Genomic DNA, 21,964 nt, shown 5'->3' with positions numbered 1-21,964 from the left:
CGAGTTATAGTTAGCTCAACTAACTAGAACAGGGGAATTTCTATGGTTTTCTATGAGTGAAATGTCCAACTAACTATAACGTCCCTGAAACCTATGGTTTTTTCAGTGAATTTCGAACGTATTTTAAATGTTAATTTCATATTTTAATATTCATGAAACGTATATTTTTTCTAATTTTCTTAATAATATTTTGGAACTCTATAAACCTTTTTTTTTAAATGATGTAATTAATGTTCTATATCTTCAAAAAAATAATCTATATAATGTTTTTTTTTTCTGAGAAAACTAGAGTCCTGTACCGGTAGTCTACCAAGCTCCATCAGCACGCAAATCCTATCCGCCATATTGAAATGATGCGCAATTCGTATCCAATGAGTTTGTGGCACCAAGTGCTGCGTAAGAACATATACGTATGAGGTCACGCCAGCTGCTACTTTGGAATGCGACGGGTACGCAATACCAAGCCGCGCGTTACGTCATGTACGTATGGGGTCGCGCCCACTGCGCGTTGCGTATGCGATGACTGCACGCTGCCAGGCCCTGTGTTACGTCATAGACGTATGGTGCCGCACCGGGTACGCCATTCCCTCATTTTTTTTGTATGTCTCAAAACTAAATCTACATAACTTTAAAGTGTATCTGAGAGCAAGCGATAATCTAAAATATTGTAAACATTTGTATATTTCGAACTGTAATAAACTTATATTATAGTAAATATATTTTCTCAAAATCGCGTCGGGTGCGGTCTCCTTGAGCGCGGAGTGCGCGATTGCCATGTGACCTTAAAAAATGCATTTGATTGGTTCATAACATTTCCCATTCTACCAGTTGGAAAACGCCACCCATTTTCGCCATTCTCTCTACAGCATTTGATGACATACCTCTTCTGCTTAGAGAGCCTTTTTGAAAACATATTGCTATATACACATATCTTACACTACACACAACATGCAACCATCATCTTCATCAATATTCATGGTCTGTAAAGTATCCTTCCACCTGTGATAGGCAAACACCTAAAACTTACATAACCGAAGTTTTCCCCGCTGCCAGCGGTAACATGCTTGCATACGCTATCCACAGCACAATGTAATGTGGTACGGCCCAGGGGCACTATCATCCATAGATAATGAACACACACGGACACAGATAGACAGTGGAACTGGGTACTGGCACGTGCGCTCGACTCCTTTGACGTCTGTGCTGGATGCATGTGGGGTGAGTGTAAACCAGCCCTCAGAGAATGGTTGCTGCTAGCATCAACTACAACAGTAATCATTGGATCACACACAGATATTCAATAATAAAAGAGTCAATAGTTTGTGCTGCAGTAAGGTAGGGACAGTAGATGTAAAATAATACAGAAAAAATTAAATCGTAAAAGAACCACAACTTGTGCTACATTCAGACACGGGCAATAGATCTGAAATAATACACAAAAAGATTGCATCATAAAGGGTCCAGCAGTTCTAGTGCACTCAGATAGCCACATCAAAAGCATAAGGCATGTGCACAGCCAGCGATGAAGCGTGCTGTGAGCGGGCCGCACTAGCAGCAATGTCTGTTGCCATCAACACTGCATCATCTGCAATAGCGACTCAATCTCAATTGTGAACACTGCTGTCTACAGTGTAGGCCAGAGAGAGCGGTCAGCAAAGACCCACAGCTACGTAAGGTGGACTTGAGCTACACAGTTTGTCGCACGCGAAGCAAGAAAAAGCATGTGCGGAGCCTGCAGTGACGCGTATGCATGGTGCAGACAGAGCGCACTGCAGCAATATCTTTTCCTACAGGACTGAGTCATCTACAATACCGACTCAATCTGAATTGTGAACACTGCTGTCTGCAGTGTAAATTGAAGGCATTAGTCACACAGACATCCATTAATACTTTTTCTCACTTCCTCTTCCCAAAATACAACAACATAAATTACAGAAAACTCTGCAATAAATAAATCAAAACAATTCGAATTGCGATTTCTACTGTCCACAGTGTAGACTATTCAGTGTTACTTTGAACTTGCAAGATGAATTTCACCATTGTACTAAACATATAACTCATCTAAAAAAAAATCTTCAAGCAAATATACTAAAAGAATATTCTGTATATTTCAAGATGTTGTAGTTAGTTGCCTACTGAATTCTGTAATTAAACAATAACAACTCGATCTCAATTGTGAGCCCTGCTGACCGCAGTGTAAGCCAGAGGTAGTAGTCATTAACACCTCACAGCCACATGCCGTTGGATTCGGATGCACGGAGTTGGGTGCACTTGGTCGGAGGGGGTACACAGAAATCATCACTGACTTTAACTTCCGACATCCTCGATCATATAATCAAGGCCCCGTTTCACTGTTCGGACCTTCTGTACCGCGGTGTAGTCCTCCGACTACAGTCAACCAAGCCCAATAATCATGTGCAGCAGTTAACTACGGAAGCACAGACACTGACTGATGCACCTCAACAGAAACATTTCTGTGAAAAGCAAGCAGCAGTTAATATCGGACACCGTCCATTGTGGGATCATGTTACTGTTCCACTGTTAGGACCTGGAGTTGATTGCACCTGTTCGAAAGGAGTACCTTCATCTCCACTCTCCGATGCAGTTCTTACATTGTCCATTGTGAGATCAAGACCCCGTTTCACTGTTCGGACCTGCTGCTCCGCGGTGTACTCCAGCCACTGCAGTCAGCCAAGCCAAATTATGTGCAGCAATTAGCTACGGAAGCACAGAGTCTGATGCACCTCAACGGAGGGAGTTCTCTAAAAACCCAGCATCCATTCTGGGATCAAGACACCGTTCCACTGTCGGGACCTAGAGTTGGTAGCACCTGCTCGAAGAGAGTACCTTTATCTCCACTCTCAGATGCAGTTCTAACATCGTCCATTGTGGGATCAAGACCCCGTTTCACTGTTTGGACCTGCTATAGCGCGGTGTACTCCAGCCAATGCAGTCAGCCAAGCCCAATAATCATGTGCAGCAATTACCTAAGAAAGCACAGAGTCTGATGCACATGAACAGAATGAGTTCTGTGAAAACCCACTAGCAAGTAATATCGGATATCGTCCATTCTGGAATCAGTACACCGTTCCACTATTGCGACCTAGAGTTGATTGCACCTGCTGCAAGAGATAACCTTCATCTCCACTCTCAGATGCAGTTCTAACATTGTCCATTGTGGGATCAAGACACCGTTCCACTGTTGGTACATGTTCGACTACTGAGTTAGTAGTATACAGAGCACTCCGCGCTGCTGGGCCTCAAACTGAACGCTGTGTGCCTGTGTCGCGGTAGCCAGCGTTAATCTGAGGAACCTTCTGACCTCGCAGAGCTCGCTCCAGGAGCTTCCGCCGGCATGTGGTGGGCCCTCTTTCACATAATGCGGTAGCGGAAGGTGAACTGTGGGGCATATGTGCGTCGCAGCGGCCACGACGGTTTCTGAGTACCAGCAGGCTGAGAGCATCATTCATGCAGTCACCTTCACTCACGAGGTCAACCCCGTGACGGTGTAAGCTGCGCAGACCTGGCAGACACGTTCGCCATTCCGGAAGAGAACCACATGCAGAGAAACGTGCCTTTTATTCATACCCCTACGCTAGTCTTGCGTACGCCGAGCCACCCCACTACGCTGAGGATTTGGGGGGGGGGAAGGGGGGGAGGGGGAAGGGCACGTACGTGCTATGTTTTCAAAATCTTCCCTTCTGACTGTACTATTATGGTTCCGTCCACTATCTACTTCCCTCAATAGATCATCAGTGTATGCTCACATGTACATGTGTGTGCTCTGCATACTCAAGTCTGTCCGGCACATCCCCTCAACACTTTGCATTGTATACTTTTATAATCGAGAATCACTTGCCACCTTCGCACATACTTTGCTCCCACCTCTCCCTGCATTCTGCATTGTGTAACAGAGGTGCTATGCCATGTTTGCTTTGTGTACATGGATGGCCACGGTTCCCACAGTACGTAGTGTCATTGTGTCTGATAGGTGTAAATGTTGTTTGTCATGTTGTATGCGATTATATAAGGTAGCGCGTTTATTCACGAGCAGTGGTTTCTCCAATTTACATATCGCTTTCTTAAAGAGCATACAGAAGTTTTTCTCACAGGTGCAAACTGTGACCACAATGGCAGTCATTCATTACTATGCAAGAATTTCCAACTGCACGACACTTCTAAGCTTACAGCCCCCAATCTTGCCTGCTTTCTTGAAAGCACGCCAACTCCCACAATCACACCAACATTCACACAGCTTTCTAACGGCACTTATCTGCTTCGCAATAACATGCACTTCTACGGAATGTGAGGTGGCATACCGTATGTCCTTACTGTTTCAAACCGAGTACCTTCCTGTAGCTATGTCTATTCCCACCCACACAAACTAACTCCCAAACTTCAACTTGGCCTTGAATCCCTACTTTGAAAACAGATTTCATTAAACTAACCAAACTAAAGCGCTTTTCTTCAGAACAGAAGTGTCCCTCACTTCTGCAAAAGAAGTTTATCGCCTGCAGACAGCACGAACTTCCAGTAAAATACAGTCCCTTTTAAATTCGAACCTCCCATTACACTTTGTGAATTGTTACCCAATTTTCAACACATCTCACACTCAAGGTCTGGCACACTTTTAATACGGTCTCCTCCGGCCTTCTCACAGCCTATCAAACTGTTTTCGGTATAATACCACACTTCATTCATTCGATCATCTCTGGAATAACAGGAACAGTGCCCAAAATTCTCGCTCTCTTTGCGACCATCCTACTACTATTTTTGCTTGTAAAAAATGACTGCGCTCCCTGTGATAACAAGCATCTCTGACAGAATACGCCTCTACGCGAAGCTACATCAATACCGTGAAAAAATGGAACAACTTTTCGGCTGGCTCCCTCTATCTATTATCGGAGCCAGCTACAACATGACATTTATTTACACATATACAATCTGCGTGCAACCATCTTTCTATTGCAAAACTTGCCCATTCGACTGGCGAATGGATGTATGCCTTGTCAACATCCCAACAATTGCTCCCGATATCCAGCAGGTAATGGAATATCTTGAAAACCATGAACTTTGTTGTTCAGGCAGTAGAGCAATGGCGGATGCAACACAAGAAGTTATTGTGGCGGAATGGGATTTCTGCACAGCCACGAAAGATCTACTGCAACGTACGACCTTTGACAACATCGCAGATTGCCTGCCAATTCAAATTGCCGCTCCAACATTCGAGGAACATTACTGTCCCTTCGAAGATATGAATTGGATCGCTTCCCTTTTCTCACAAGATGGCAACAATGACCTCTTGGAACATTACGCATCTCAAGCCGCTGAAGAATCTCCGGACTGCAATCTCCAAGACTTGTAAGAAATTCACGTTCTTCTTGGATTGATTTTTACCAACTTTTTTGAGTTTTTAGTTTCAATTTTTTTAATACACTTCAATTGAACTATTTTCATATAATAACTTTCTAAGTATGCTCAGGCATTTGAACTCTGTTTTCATTATTGCCCCTTACGTCTCCAGTCTAACCAGGGATGGGTGATGCATGGCCTATCGAAATACGCTATTTACTTCCTAAATTAGCCTAAACCCGACATCCATTTTGAAATCATCTCTATTCTTTGTGCACACGTCTCTCTGTCTGCCTGTTATCCACTTAGCCCTTTCAAACAAATGTACTCATCCTCTGCCTCTACTCACGAGCTGGCGATCAACATCAAAAAACACGACATTGTTTAGGAACTGGTTGGCACAGTGTCATTCATGTCTAATAGCTATTGTTTATGTCACATGGAACGGTTACATGTAATGTGGAATTCACTAAGGCAGCAGCTTACAGATTTGAATATAACAGAATCGGTTGGAGTTTGCCTCAGCTCGGTGCTTTAGCTCTTTGCACAATAATTTTTCTTTGAAAGAGCTGAAGACAATAATGTATGGTTTGACGAGAAGGGTACCTAATGTGCTTCTCAGAAGCACAGTTTTGTGTTCCTCCTCAAAGTTCCAATGTGACTAGAACTATTACCAATTCTGACACGCACCAGATTGAATCTACCGTACAAGAGATTGCTGACTTTTCTACTGTTGATAATTTTGTGTTACAACAAAGGAGTACCAGGGTACCGAAGAAGTTTGATGATTACACTTTGCAATTTTTCTTTTGTTTCTTTTGTTAAAGGATACATGTGCTTATCGAATTCTACCTTTATTTTCATTATAACATTTTGAGTCATTCAAGTGTAATAGGTATTGTTTATGTCACATGGAACTGTAACATGTAATGTGGAATTCACTGATGCAGGAGCTTACGTTTCAATACAGCAGAAGTGGTTGGAATTTGCCTCAACTGAATGCCTTACCTCTTGCACCAGTGGATCCATTTATGGCACTTAAATAAAGACACCCGTTATATAGCTTTCAGACTCCATTGCTTTATTACACACAGCCTCTTTCTTAGACACACCTGATTTCACCATTTCTCTTCTGTGGCATTGCAACATTCTGCATTATATTCTTCACGATTATTTCTTTATTCCTGCTTCCTAAAACACTGCATTCGAGTCTTCAGAAAGTAGAGGTGAGTAGTTCGCTTCCCACTCCCTGTATCGTATAAACGCATACTAACACTACTTACACAGATATGCTAAAGCAGTCAGTATCCTATAACGCCCACCCACATCACTTTATAGCAATCAGCTCACAGCTTACACTCACGGTTTCATCCCCGAGTCTTCAGACCAGTACCAGTGAGTAGTTTGCTTCCCACTCCTGCTATACTCTAAACGCATACCAACACCACCTGCACAGCTATCCTACAGCGGCCAGTATGCTACAGCACCCAGACCACATCAGTTTACACCACTCAGCTCATGGTTTAGGCGCACGCTTTCATCCCAGAGTGTACCAGCACCTCACCTCAGCACCATCTCACTCTGCGTAAAACAGCACTTTCACACCGGTGGGGATAAATACTTCAGCACATCAGTTTACAGCACTCAGCTCACGGTTTAGGCACAGGCTTTCATCCCCGAGTGTACCGGCACCCCACCTCAGCACCATCTCACTCTGCGTAAAACAGCACTTTCACACCGGTAGGACTAAATACTTCACTTCACACTCCCTGTAAAGCACACCCTAAACACCCCACAGACGTTACAGTGCTCCTACCCTCCCCTTTTCTACTTTTTTTGCCCTTTTTCCCCCTTACTTGTTTCAACGGAATCACAAAATGGCGGCCAACACTTCCTAGTTGAAGCCGCTCGCATCCAATAAGCAGCAAGCTCGTGCTCGTAACGCCTCAGCTAATCAGATGGCAGAATTCCCAAATATCGATATCTGTAAATTTCGATATTTCTCAAAAACTACTGAACGGATTTACACCAAATAAACAAAAGCGTGCTTTCTAGACCGAGATCCTTCTCCCTGCCAAATTTGGGGTAATTCCGTTCACCCGTTCGACCTGTAGCCTTGTCTAAAGTTTCCTATGGAAATTAACATGGAGAAAACACGTTTTGGGACCCTCCTTTTTTCTTGGCCCCCCATTGACGAATCACCCCCAAACTTCCCACACAGGAGCTGATGTGAAAAAATAATTAGTTTGGAACATTTCATGAAGATTCATTAAACGACGCCAAAGTTATAAGCAAAACAAAAAATGCTCTTCCAATGGAAACTTTGTCCTAACTATAACTACCTACTGGCGACCGCCAGCAGGAGATATATATATATATATATATATATGCATGCGATCAAAGGTCACTAAGTGGTGGGAGAACAAGTCACTCACGAAATATGAAGAAGCAGGGCGGGTACCTCGGGGGCTCAGGATTCTTCTGGCGCCGAGCTATGAGAACCCAGACCCAGCCATGCTGAAAGAATGGGGCAAGAGCAATCTGGATGCCTCAATGAACTTAGTACGTATCCTCATTAAATATGCCAAGTCGGATCGGGTGAAATTTATCAAAGAAATTGATGACACCAACGACGCTCTGGGGAAACTTGAGCCCAATGACTATATAACCAAAATGAGAAAAGAGATACAGGATCGCTTATTGAAGCATGAAGAAAAAATAAAACAACGCAAAGTATTCAAATTCGCTCGGGATCGAGCAGGTTAAGAACAAGGTCAGATTTACACATTTGCTCGAAAATATGCAACAGCGAAATAACTCAAACTCAATCCTATAGTTATCAGTACAGGCCATCACCAGCAGGCAGGCCCATCTACAGAACCCATATCAGAGGATAGTTCAATTACCAGTGATACAGGCTCTGAGTACAGCAATACAAATGTAGCAGACAATACTAGAGAAGGAAGAAGGTTGGACCTGGGAGAGGAAATTGATTTTTTAGTCGAGGACCGGCGCAACACCTTGAGGCCGCGGAAACAAACACAGCCTCACGCAAGCGCAGAAATGCAAAAAGGAGAGACAGACGCAAAACATGCCAACTCAAAGCCAAAAAGAAGATATTGGCGCAAATAAATATCAACATGAAAGAGGATAAAACCATTATCAATCTAACAACTATGCAGTTAACAGACAAAGAAAAGCAAATACTCATGTTAGGTCTCTCCTACTGTCCACCAAACGACTTTGACTATGCCCAGGCCAGAATCAATATTTTCAACTACATTCATAAACTCAAACTAATAAAGTTTTTTACAATCAAAAATGGTTGTGCAAACCACTGTGCTCGTACATCAAAATTAAAGCAACAGCAAGGAAGCGCCCTACAAGTCTCGGACATCCCTGTCCTACTAGCAGCACAATCTATCATGCTCGAACCAACTGATGAACACAGTAGCAACGTCCAAGCAAATTTATCAACCCAACAACAGTTACAACAAGTAGACATTGGGCAAAGGGGGGCAGGAAGTAGCCCCTACAGAAGTCAACAGAAGTCAACATTTGTTCCCCAAATGCCGAAAGATTCTATTGATATATTCCATGAAAGGGTGACCGAAGACATAAAACAATTGTATCATCGAGTCAAATATAAAAAACGACAAAAACAAAACAAAGAAATTGAATATATCAAACTAATCAATAAATTGAGTAAAAATCACGAGGTGATAGTAAAACAATCTGATAAAGGAGGCAACATTGTGCTTTGGCCCTAATGCGACTATCTAAAAGAGGCACAACGACAACTATCCGATCAGGCATGTTACCAACAAACCAGCATGCAAGAATACAACAAAGCCAAGGAGATGCTAACCAAACAGCTTCATCAATTTAAACGTGAAGGCATGATATCTACAGAAGAATTTAAATTCTTATGGATAGAACATCAAGTTATCTCATCTATCTACTTTGTACCAAAAACGCACAAAAATGTCAACCCCATACCAGGACGACCGATCATCTCCGCTATCAAAAGTATGGGAGAACACATATCGCAGTATGCCGATTATTTTCAGAAAGATCTAGTAAAAGACCTCCCAACTTATGTAAAAGATACAAGAGATTTTCTCAACAAGATCAAAGATATACAATGGGGAACCAACATGAGATTTATCACTCTGGACATAGAGTCATTATATACATGTATTGAACACGACATTGGGCTCGAAGCTACAAAATATTTCTTGGATTCAAGACCCGCAGAGTATTATGAACATAACAAGACCATAATCAAATGCATACATTGGTGTTTAAATAACAACTATTTCATGTTTGGGTCACAAATGTATAAACAAATAAGGGGCGTAGCGATGGGATCCTGCTTCTCCCCCAGCTCTGCCTGTCTTATGGTAGGCTGGTGGGAGGAGCAGACCCTAAAAACAACATGGATTGAACAATATACTGGACACGTGAAATACTGGTTCAGATATATTGATGACGTGTTTGTAGTATGGCAGGGCAGTGAAGAAAATGCTATTTCATTTGTAAAGAACATCAACAACAATGCAGCGAACCTTAGATTCACTTCACATATAAGTGAAAAAGAAGTTGACTTCCTAGATGTAAAAATATATATCAATGAGGGCAAGATAAACACTACCCTACACAGAAAGGAGACAGCAGGGAACTCGACGCTTCATGCGTCGAGTGCCCATCCACGACACCTAGTGCAAAGTATACCCTACAGTGAACTACTAAGGATAAAAAGAATATGTAGTACCACAGAACATCAAGAAAAATGCACTAGTGAGGCACTCCAGAGATTCAAACAAAGAGGATACAGATTATCTACCCTCAATCAGGCAGTAGCCAAGGTAGCTCAAAGATCTAGAGATTCCCTGCTAGAATGCAACAACAGCAAAACTGAACAAACGCATGAAACCAATACGCCTAGACTCATCCTTACATTTACCCAACAGGAACGACAGATCAGGTCCATAATAAAACGCAATTGGCCAATCATCCTGACAGATGCTGTCTTAGCCCCAGATCTCTCCAACAACCCCACCATCACATTCAGAAAAGGCGTCTCCATGAGAACTCAAATAGTGAAAAAAAGCCCCGAGATGACAACTAAAAAGTCAACTTGGCTGCAACCATGACAGGGGATTTTTAAGTGCTCCTCATGTCGAGCGTGTAGATTTAGAGAACCCACTACCAAATACATGACCCCCTTTAGCCCCACTGAATACAAGTTTAAGGGCAGTTACAACTACAAAACAGAGTTTGCCGTGTATGTTCTGACATGCACATGCGGCCTCAAATATGTAGGCAGTACAAAATTGCAGGTGCATGTCAGAATCCTACAACATCTGCGTGCAATTGTTAACAACGACATGGCGTACCCGGTAGCACAACACTTTAAAGCAGTGCATGGTAATGACCTCAAATGCCAGAAATACTTTGTAATTGCAGCCATCCCCAATCCCCCTAGAGGGGGCAACCGGGAAAGATCTTTACGGCAATTGGAGTCAAAAATGATCATAGAACTTGACAGCAAACATCCTAACGGGTTAAATAATACTGAAGATCTCCATAACTTTTTATAATGCATCCCACAGTTACAATATACATATCAGTGATTAACCCAATTATCCTCAGCTGATAATCCCCCTTCCCTGTTTTTAATTCCCGATACACTTATTTTTAGATGGATAAATAACCTGCACCATTTGCACACAATTTTGGCACTTTAAACACAGCGCTTTGCACTTTCAAGCACAACATACAAGCAGATATGGGAGCTATCTAATTGTTTACATATTGCTTAGTTTGCATAAGAATCATTGAGGTCAGAATATGTTCAAATTTTATTGATAAGTGCACCAATATTTATGAATCTAATTTTTAGATGATTTTATTAGCAATTGCCTCATTGTTCTTATAATTCATAGTGAACTTTAATACATATGTAATCGTTATCATATTTATTGTAAATGTTATTATGAGCAAATGGATACAACATAGCCAATAGATGATATAGGAATTGTTCTTTTCTTCCACGGCATAACATGATGAAAACAATTAGGTCTATCTGTGAAATGATATACAATGTATCATGCATTTATGCAGGTATTTGTATTTGTGCCAAAATCTTTTGAATTGGGAAAATAATTATTTAAAAACAATAAAGTGGCCACCAAAAATATATGATTCTTTATATTTGCAAACAGCAAGAAATATAAACAAAGAAAGAATACTAGAGCTATAAGTATGTTTTCTATGTTCATTATCACATGACACGAGAGCACCATTTTCAAAAGAACATCACACAAAAAAACATTGGTATAAAAACAGTAGGCGGACTGCGTTTCCGCATGTGAACAAGAATACTTTGTTATCCAAAATGCGTCAGAGCTGTGAACGAGAAATAAAGACCTGATTTCTGCCACGAAGAATTTGGTGTCCGTGACTCTCTCTTCACCGGCTGGGAAGTGGGAAGAGTCGGGAAATTGTTATATATATATATATATATATATATATATATATATAATCATTCACTGAATTTGAGATGCCATGAGTGAAGTCATCAGTGATGTCACTGACCATGTCTTGAGTGATACAATATGTGACGTCATCAGCAGTGCATTGGGGGGTGCGAGTTATAGTTATCTCTACTAACTATAACGGCCGAATTTCTCTGGTTGTGTACAAGCAAAATGTACAACTAACTATAACAACCCTGACACCTGTGTTTTTTTCAGTGAATTTCAAAGGTTTTTTTAAATGCTTATATCTAACTATAACGTCCCTGAAACCTATGGTTTTTTCAGTGAATTTCAAAGGTTTTTTAAATGCTAATTTCTAACTATAATATAGCAGTCGCGTTTGCAGAGTGGTGGAGAAAGGTGAGCATGGCCTCCAAACACCTTTTAGCAATCCCACTGTCTGGGATTTAGCGGAGGTAACAGAAGAGATAGTTAGCCCAAACGTCAACCTTGGGGGCAACTACCCCTTTTATTACCTCCAGTAAGTCCCACACAGCAGGATTGCTAACTTGTTATATCAGGCCCACCCCCTCCCTGCACCACTGTGCAAAGGCACCCCCTGGCACGTTGTTAGTTAGGGGATAAAGTCCTCTTGAATCTTGAGGGTCCCTGGGGGCCAAGTAGCCCACCAGGTGCCTCCAGTAAGTGCCACTGAGTTGCGCTGCAAAGAGGTGTTCCGAGGTCAGGTCCCTTTTTACACCACACTGCAAACGTGGTTTCTGGTGCACTGCTACTCTGAGGATGAAGTCCATTTGTGTCCTGAGGTCCTCAGGACACAAGATGACCTCATCGCCCCACCAGCAGTGCACCAGAAGCCGTGTTTGCAGAGTGGTGTAAAAAGGAGCTTGGCCTCGGGCCACCTCTCTGCAATGCAGCTCTGAGGCGCTTAATGGAGGTACCTGGTGGGCTATTTGTCCACAAGGACCCCCTGAGCAAGCTTAGGGGGTCAGGGTCTTTCTACCCTGCTGTCTTTTTTTCATTTTTTACTTAGTTTTACCCATTTTCTTGTGACTCGGTTACCGAGTCACAAGATGGCTGCCAACACTTCCTGGTTTGGAGTGTTGGCAGCCAATCAGAGTGAAGCTCATGCCAGGGAGGGTTCGCAAACCCTCCTCGGTGCTCAGGTATCGATGTTTTTCTTTTTTAAATTTCTCAGAAACTACTGAACGCATTTACACCATTTAACAAAAAGAGCGCAGCCTAAACCAAGACCTACCTGTTTGCCAAATTTGGTGTAATTACGTTCAGCAGCCTGTAATAAAGTTCCTATGGAAATGAACATAGAGAAAATGCTCTTTGGAACCCCCCCCTTTTTTCTTCGCCCCCGCTTGAGGAATCACTCCGAAACTTTCCCCACACAAACTGGGCGGTCCAACCCTGTTTTTGGGAAAATTTCACGAAGATTCGTCAAACGGCGCTAAAGATATGGGCAAATCAAAAAATGCTTTTTCTATGGAAACTAGGTCCTAACTATAACTACCTACTGGCGACCGCTGGTAGGTACTATATACATAAATGTGTCACCAGAGACTCAGAGCGGCCCTTTAACTCACAGAATTTCACTGGCCAATATGAACAGCAGGACCACAAGGATTTACAAAGCTTGCCTCCGCATGGCCTTCAGTGGCATGGTCCGACATTCTGAACATGACTGAGCCGTTAACACGCTCAAAGCATCAAGACAAGCAAGAAAAGAGATGCAATCACATCTCACCTTAAAACCACTTTCTGTTCTCTCTTTTTCTTTTTTATCAAAGACCAAATATGTGTATCACATACGCAACCGCCATATATACTCTGTATACCTAATCGCTAACTAGAACACAGATATCAGTCCAAAAGGGCATTACAATATTATTGAAAAAAGAAATGCGCCTGTTAGTGCAGTACCAAAATATATCATAAAGAACAATCGAAACGTTAAAAAGAAATCAAACATAAAATGAATCCTTGTCAGCAACAAGCACATCAATGTATTCACTAGGGCTTAGTTAAATGGCAGTAAGGGCTTAGAGGAAGCCTGCCCAAGCTGTAAAACTTCGGTAAGAATATTAGTTTTAACCTGCACACAAGAAAATTGAAGATCCAGAATCTCAGCAACTTCTCATATTCCCACTACTGAATAGGAAGCACTTCCATTGGTGGCCAAAGAGGAGAAACCAACCCAGTATCCAGGGAAGTATCATGCCTACTGGCACCCTGTAAATCCATATATAAACTGTCATTGTCAATGTGGGGGAAAATCATCCACATATGTTCTGTTGTCATCATCTATTGGAGGCAAATTCTGATCAGGAGTTGGAACTGAAAAGCGGGTGGAGCAACTCACAGCAGCTCTGTGGTAGGAGCATTGTTTTGTCTGACTCTGACTGTATGGTAATCGAAGGTATGGGAATAAAGTTGGGAAGCAACCTCGGTCTGGGCGAAGGTGAGTTTTTCTCCAAGTCTGACATTGACAAAGGGTCCCCCACAGGCAACACTGGGACCAGCGTTGACGTCGAAAGAAACAGTGCAGGCCTTTGAGCCAGAGTGGGAGTCAGCACTGGCGTTGGTGAGGAACCTGAGGTGGGTTCAAGAGGTACAGACAACGTTAAGGACAGATCCACTGGCATTACTGGAGGCCCTTGTACATTCTTGGGTTCCGAAGTGTGGCAAACAGAACCCGAAGAGTGGAAAAATGTTCAACATGACCTTTCTAAAGAACGAGTCAGTCTTCGGCTACTAATGTTTCTCCTTCGATATGAAGTTTGACTTACTAGATCACCTCAAATGTTAATAGGACCTGTTGTGGGAACAGACTCAAAAGTGGTAATGAGTCCGCCCCTCGACTCTGAGTGGGAGTGGGACTTGCAAGGCTCTTTATGATGCTCTGCGATGCACAGCTTCACTTCACGATTCCAGAATGCCTTTGGGTTCATAAGTGCGCATTCTTCACAAGACTTGGAGTTGTGCCCGGAGCCCAAACACTAAAGGCACACCTTGTGCAGGTCAGTCTTCTACATCTATTTCTGATAGTTGCTGCATAAGTTGAACACTGTAGTTTTAGGAGGTAACATTTTTCCCTTGCACACTGAATTTAATTTTTTTTTAAAGAAATTTGAAATTATAACAACAACAAAAAGGAGATCAAACCTCATGATCAGCATTCAAAGAGGCAGAAAGGAAAGAATTGATGCCGACACACAGCAGTGGTCCTTATATGCGGCTCTGGCCCCTCACTTCTGGGGCAGAACGAAGCCATCAAGTGACATGTTGAAGCACTGCAGTGGAAGCTTCTGGATGGCACCTTGGGTTATTGTAAAGGTGAGGAATCTGCCGTCAGAAGTATCCTTCAGAATAAAAATTGCATCCTTAAAAATGTCTCCTCTGAGGCAGCGAGGAGAGCTAATAATAGGCAACGTCCCATTCTGATGAAATTTAAAAGGGAATGAAGGAAATACATGCTTGGAGAGCCCAGAGAATGGAGTGGACATTCTTTTTAGTATTAGACCTTTCTATGTCTGAGAATTCCTACTCTCAATGTGAAAATTGACAAGGACTGAACCTGCAAATTCAAGCGTATGAAGGAGGAGATGCTTTAGAGAAATTGATGACGGTGTGCCTTTTTTTGCATATGCATATTTTCCAGCAGATACCTGAATGAGTAGGAACAGAACAATGAAAATAAATCACTTCATATAAAGCAGATGATAAAGATAATTGTATAGACCACAAAATGATGGGGAAAATGTATACTTTCATTTACTATCCAAGAACAAAGTAAATTGTACAAGTATGATCATATAATGTAACAAAAAAGAAACCATTAATCCTACCAGGCCACTGAGCTGGTAATGTGTTTGGAGTCACAGCTTCATCTAAGCTTGTTGTTCTTTGAGGGTGTCGTTGGGTGAGCAGCACACTCTGATATACCATCCCTGTAAATTGGTTTGCTTGAAATGAGCTAAGGGAAAAAGAAGGTTGATGGCAGGGTTAAGCTAAATCTAAAAGGAGACAAATCAAGGTGTATTAGAAAACATATAGTTACCATTTTCTTTAAACAATATGGACAGGGTGTTAAAGCCTGAGTGTAAGATGTATGCTTTAATGTTTTGCCATTTAAGAAATACCTCACCCTGGTTTGTGAACCATCCGTAGTTCAGCAAATTAGCATATTCACAACACCGATTCAAATGACAGGAGACCTTTGAACAGACTACCCACTGAATAAACAAACGGGCAGCTTTTATTATTCAAATGAAAATGCAAGATACGTTCTTTCTAAAAGCATGGTGGGTACTCAAGAAATATAATTTTCAAAAACACTAAAAACACACTGAATATGATGAGTTGAAACACCACAGTAACATCGGAGATGCACAGGCTTGCCTATACTTTGAATAAAAGGCACCCCATATATTTACGAGATGATAGCAACACACTTCAGTTTTGGACATTTCCATGCAGCAATGTGTAGTATCCTGCTCATGTAATGTTCTGCCATTTTCAAGACCTGCTCAGCCAGTGTGAATGTGCTGTGTGCTGCATGGAATGTTGGAGTGATGAGGCGTATTGGAATGTTGGGTGCCTGTGAGGTGAAGTCTATCAGGTGAGAATAGGCTGAGAAGGAGGCAGGCTGCTCCTGAAGGGACTGCTTTACAGAACTTAACAACCTACTTCACTACAACTCCTCTACATGTAACCTACTTCAATAAAACATCTTAAACTACATCCTACATGCGTAGACCTCCTTACCACATTATTTTGGCAACGAGGATGGCGACTACCTATGTGCTACAAACGGATTTCAGGGACCTGGCGAAGAACAGAGGACCTAAAGATAGAGAACACTACAGAACCTACAGATGCTAGCAACACAAAGTATAGGAGGAGGTATTCACAGGAAAGGAAAACACAAAAGAAGATACAAGGGTGTTCTTCGCAGAACAACCAAGACGTCTAAAGAAAGGAAAAAGTTCATCACAGAAAAGCCAAGAAGTCTACATGAAACATGTAAAGATGAAGCACTACGCCTCTCAGCCCCACCAGTGTCATCACCATCTGACAGCCCTAGTCCAGCCATGCTGTGCTCATCAAGATAACTTACATGGGTCTTCTATCCAACATGGCTCATTCTGTAAGCACCGGAGGACAAACAGAAAAAAACCACAAAAAAAACATGTGGAATTTGCTACACATTGCTGTCAACACGAGCAGAGGTGCCTCTGAAAGAAAAATTCAATCACCTGAGCTTTACTTCAGGCACCACAGGCCAAGCGACGCAAAGCTTGTGAATTCGTTCAACATTAACATGTCAGTCTCTTGCTTAAACTGGCCACTACGGTGCTTCAATTTGTGAGGAAATGCGTAGCTGCACAAAGCCTAATTGTGCACGTCTCTTACATCGCAAGCTGAGGATCGCGATGTTGGTCTGGATGGCTCTGCCTCGCTCCTAAGATATCTATGTCAAGAAAGCGGTATGTCTCACGTTTTTCGAACGACGTGGAGTTTACTCAAGATAAAAACATTCTTTAGTGGGTGTCGACTAGCTGTCCCTGACTGTGAATTTCATCGTGGGCAATATTTTGACTGACCTGTCTCCTTTACTCTACCCCAGGAAGTTGTGTTGTTTAATTGTCTGCCTACGATGTATCTTTGTCGACAGGAGACGGACATTGCCGGTGAGTCATTTACTTGTGCATTACAGTTGCTCTCACCAGGGACCCTGCTTCTATGGCCGTTAAACAGTTGATTTGCCATTTGGAATGCAAACGATTTTACCCTTCTTTTGCGCGCATTCCTACCTCCATTCTTCAACGTGTGAAGCCCTCACGTCATTGTCTTTGTTGCTATGCAGCTTCCTGAGATGCTCTTGTGCATACCGCAATGCCATTTTAAAATCATCTTCTGATGAAAAGCCACGTCAGCCCAGAACATCATCGGACAAGTCAGAAGTATCTGGGTACATCAGTGGTGTCATCTTTGCTGCAAGCGGAGCCTGTTTTAACACGTTCTGCCAACCACGAGCAGTGGGGTTTAAGCATTGGAGCTTTAGCCGACCAGGCATTTCGCAAGTTCACATAGTACTGCTCCTCTATTTTACTTTGCGTGTGTATGGACTTTGCATTATTTAAACAGTGTCTGTTGCTTACACAGTTCAATTTCTATTGTCCATTTTTATGCATTCGGACAGCTCACTATTCCTCGTGTGAGGCGTTTACCAAGGATTTGAGTGGTTGCATTACATTGCCTTTCTCGTGCTCACTGCCTCACTGAACTCATTTTTAGGCAGTTTGCAGCTACTCACGACACGTGGATTTGCCTGTTATTACAGTGATTTAAAGTTCATGACAGTACCATTTTTGATCACATTCTGTTTGTCGTTATGTTTCATTATGGGAAATCTCAGTAATTTGGCCATCCCTCCTATTTTCCAGTATGTTTCTGTATCCACTGCATCTTTGTGAGTTTATGTCATAACATTAGTTTTTAGGTTGCACTTTCAATACTGTAATCTTTATTTCCACAAACATGGGTTTAACGTTAAAAGTTTAGGTTGCTCACCTACTGTAGCAGCATAGGAACTCTTACATAAGCGAGATTCTATTTTACATGTTACACTCCCTTACATGTGGGACGGGGATGGGTTCTAGCCCCATTTTCATACAGTACATTTACCTTATTAGGTGTTTAACCCATTTACTCGGGTTCAGGTTGTTAACCCTCATACAGTGTATCTTTGTATGGGTTCAGTCCCATTTACATTAGGTCACCACCCTCTTGTCAGGGGTAGGTCATGGGTTTTAGTCCCATCTTCTCAAACTCTGTTACCCTAACACAGGGTGTGTCTTATCGGGTTCAGTCCCATTTACATTAGCTTACACCCTCATGCTAGGGGTAGGACATGGGTGTCAGTCCCATTTACATTAGCTTTCGCTCTTGGGGAAAGGTTATGAGTTTTAGTCCCATCTTCACGTACCATTCGTACACTGTTACCCACACACAGGGTGAGTCTTATTGGGTTCACTCCCATCGTCAACATTATCTATCCTCGTTTGGGGTACAGTTTATGTTCAGTCTACACTAAGACTTTGCTGTTAGTTACACCTTACACTATGCTCATATTTTTATATTGTCAATGTGAAAATGGGGAAGGATGAGTTATACTCATTGTATTTTCTTCTCATCTTCTCTGTTTTCTCTCCTGTCCAGTTCTCCTTGTGATGTTACATATTCTTTTCATCCTTGGTATCTGGACTATATTGGTTGTTAGTCTTCCTAATTCTTAGCCTTTCCCTCTTTGTAGTTTCATTCAATTTCATCCTTGTTTAGGGGGAGATCGGTCCTTCACTTCTGTGTGTGTCTGGGTGTAAAGCTGGTGTTCAGTTCGTGTCGTGCTATGTCTTTCTTCCTTGCATGGCTGTCTGGTCAGTGGGTGTGTTTGGAGTGTAGTCATCTATGCATTTATGCCTTTCTGCTACTTGTCGTTTCCTCTGCCTTGTCACTGTTTTCTTCTCTTATGTAATCCTTTGTTGGTGAGAATGGGTTATTTCCTTTTGTGTATATTTCCCCTTTGCTTCCTCTTAATTTTCTTCCACCTATCTCTTTGTTCTTTCCTAGCTGTTCTTTTCTATTACATTTATTCTGTTGCATTAGTGTTCCTCTCTTTTATTCCTTACTTGGGTTCTTAGTGTTATATCTCACTTAAGGTACAGGACGTATGCTTCTGTTGTATAAGAAAGGGGGATATGTAGTATCCTGCTCATGTAATGTTCTGCCATTTTCACCACCTGCTCAAGCCAGTGTGAATGTGCTGTGTTGCATTGAATGGTGGAGTGATGATGCGTATTGGAATGTTGGGTGCCTGTGAGGTAAAGTCTGACAGTTGAGAATGGGCTGAGCAGAAGGCAGGCTGCTCCTGGTGGGGCTGCTTTACAGAAGTTAACAAATTGCTACACTACAACTCCTCTAAATGTAACCTACTTCCATAAAACATCTTAAACTACATCCTACCTGCGTGGACCTCCTTACCACACAATGATTACAATTTCAGTTTAGAAAACTGAACTTTGATTGACGAGAGATATGTAGTGAACAAAAAAGTAATGAACCACAAAATAAAAGATGGAGTCCATGGCCATGCAAGAGTGTCATAACAGAAATATGCTCTAGAATGAAATAGTAGGAATATGGAATTAAAAGATACTTCTGTAAATAGTTCAGTTTGAACAGCTAAGAAGGTCTTAACACTATATTTAGTACCTTTGGATAAAAATTTTGTAATACAATGTAAATGGTAAGAGTGAAATAATTTAGTTGTTTGAGCAATCCTAATCCATGATAGAAGAAATAGAACAATAATAAAATGGACAAAAGCTGTTCTCCAAGGATAAACTGTGTTTACAGTAATTGGTAAGAAAAAGAAAATGCGATGGGAAGTTAGCATAAAGAAAATCTTTGTTTCTGGAGTGGAGAGGGCCATAGACATTTGGATGGTGTGAAAGATGGGAGCGGACTGCTAATGACAGGTAATTGTGAAATAGCACAACTATCTACATCATTTCTCTGCACATTAGCTAGGACTAAGTGAGCTGGGGATGAGATGGACCTAATGGACAAGTTATTTACCGTATCTGGTAGAGACATTATCTAGCTGCAGAATCCGTCCCTTTGAATTTCCCAGGCTTCAGACTGGATTCGGAAGATTTTTCGTTGAGCATTACCCTTGCACGCCGGTAGGTGGCGTTGGTCAGTCAGTGGCATCTCCACAGTTGTGACATCCAGAGTACCTATATAGGCACCATCCAGGCGCTCTGACGTCAGTTACTTTATCAAGACTTTCCATGCCAAAAGCGAGGATCCATGAAGTGGACTGACACTGGTATGTATGTGAACAACTAATGCCCTGAAAGAGGGTCAGCCATGACCCTAAAAAGCTGTCTGCAGTGCGGGTAAGATGGGTTGGTCGGTAAGGAATCTGAAGCTAGATCATGTCTCTACCAGATAAGGAGTTACCGAAGGTAAGTAACTTGTCCATCTGATACAGACATCTAGCCGCAGATTCCTTATCTTTGAATAGATCCCCAAGCAATACCATCCCCGGAGGGGGGTCTGCGGACAAGTTTAGACCAGTAAATCCTGCAGGACAGAGCGGCCAAAAAGGCCATCCCTCGGACATGACTGAACAGGCAGTATGTGTTTGGTAAACGTGTGCTGGGATGCCATTTTGCTGCCCGACAAATGTTGAGGACTGGAATACCACATTCCAATGCCGTGGTAGTAGCCTTAGCTCTGGTGGAATGAGCCCTTCAGCCTTCAGGAGGCTGCTTTTTGGCAGACCGTAGCAAACTTTGATGCAGGGGAAGACCCATTGAGAGACTCTCCCCTTCCACACAGCACAACCTTTCTTTGATTCAATGTACTCCACGAAAATTTGGTTGTCCACCCGAACTCTTTAATGCAGTCAATGTAGAACGACAACACTCTTTTTGGGACTAAACTGTGGAGTTGCTCCTCTTCTTTAGTGAGGTGTGGAGGAGCATAGAAAGTGGGCAAAGTGACCGGTTGCCCCACGTGGAAAAGTGTTACCACTTTCGGTAAGAAAGAGGCTCTAGTGCGAAGCACCAACGTATCAGGGAAGATGGTCAGGTAAGGAGGCTTGGATAAGAGGGCCTGCAATTCACTCACCCTTCTGCAGACGTTATTGCCACTAAAAAGACTGTTTTGATGGTTAGCAGCAAGAGGGAGCAGTTGTGCAGAGGTTCGAATGGAGCACGGTTCAGGAAGGTGAGAACCAAATTAAAATGCCACTGAGGCATGATGAAAGGAGCAAGAGGGAGCATATGTACAAGCCCATTAAGAAATGTATTTACAATAGGGGATATAAAAAAAAGAGGGTTGGACTGGCAGTCTCCAAAAGGCAGACAGGGCCAAAAGGTACCCTTTGAGAGTGCCCAGAGCACAGCCCTGATGGGCAAAGGTCAAATTAAAGAGAAGGACATGTGAGAGGGAAGCAGAAAGAGCATCAAGAGATCTTTCAGTACAATATTTCCGAAATTAGTGACACTAGCAGGCACACAAGGTCTTGTAGA

At 42.4% G+C, this 21,964-nt stretch overlaps 1 protein-coding gene across 2 annotated transcripts in view; it reads right to left on the bottom strand.

The window, feature by feature from the left end:
• Positions 1-21,964, bottom strand: part of DMXL1 (Dmx like 1) — a 1,781,042-nt gene that overhangs the window by 628,779 nt on the left and 1,130,299 nt on the right. For both annotated transcript variants that reach the window (XM_085632653.1, XM_085632652.1), the window contains exon 27: positions 15,710-15,837. In XM_085632653.1, coding sequence (XP_085488779.1) covers positions 15,710-15,837 — 128 coding nt within the window. The remainder of the gene's footprint in view (positions 1-15,709; positions 15,838-21,964) is intronic.

The sequence above is a fragment of the Triturus cristatus genome, chromosome 2_1 (assembly GCF_964204655.1).
Source record: "Triturus cristatus chromosome 2_1, aTriCri1.1, whole genome shotgun sequence".
Lineage (NCBI taxonomy): Eukaryota > Metazoa > Chordata > Amphibia > Caudata > Salamandridae > Triturus > Triturus cristatus.
This window is presented reverse-complemented; position numbering and strand designations above follow the sequence as displayed.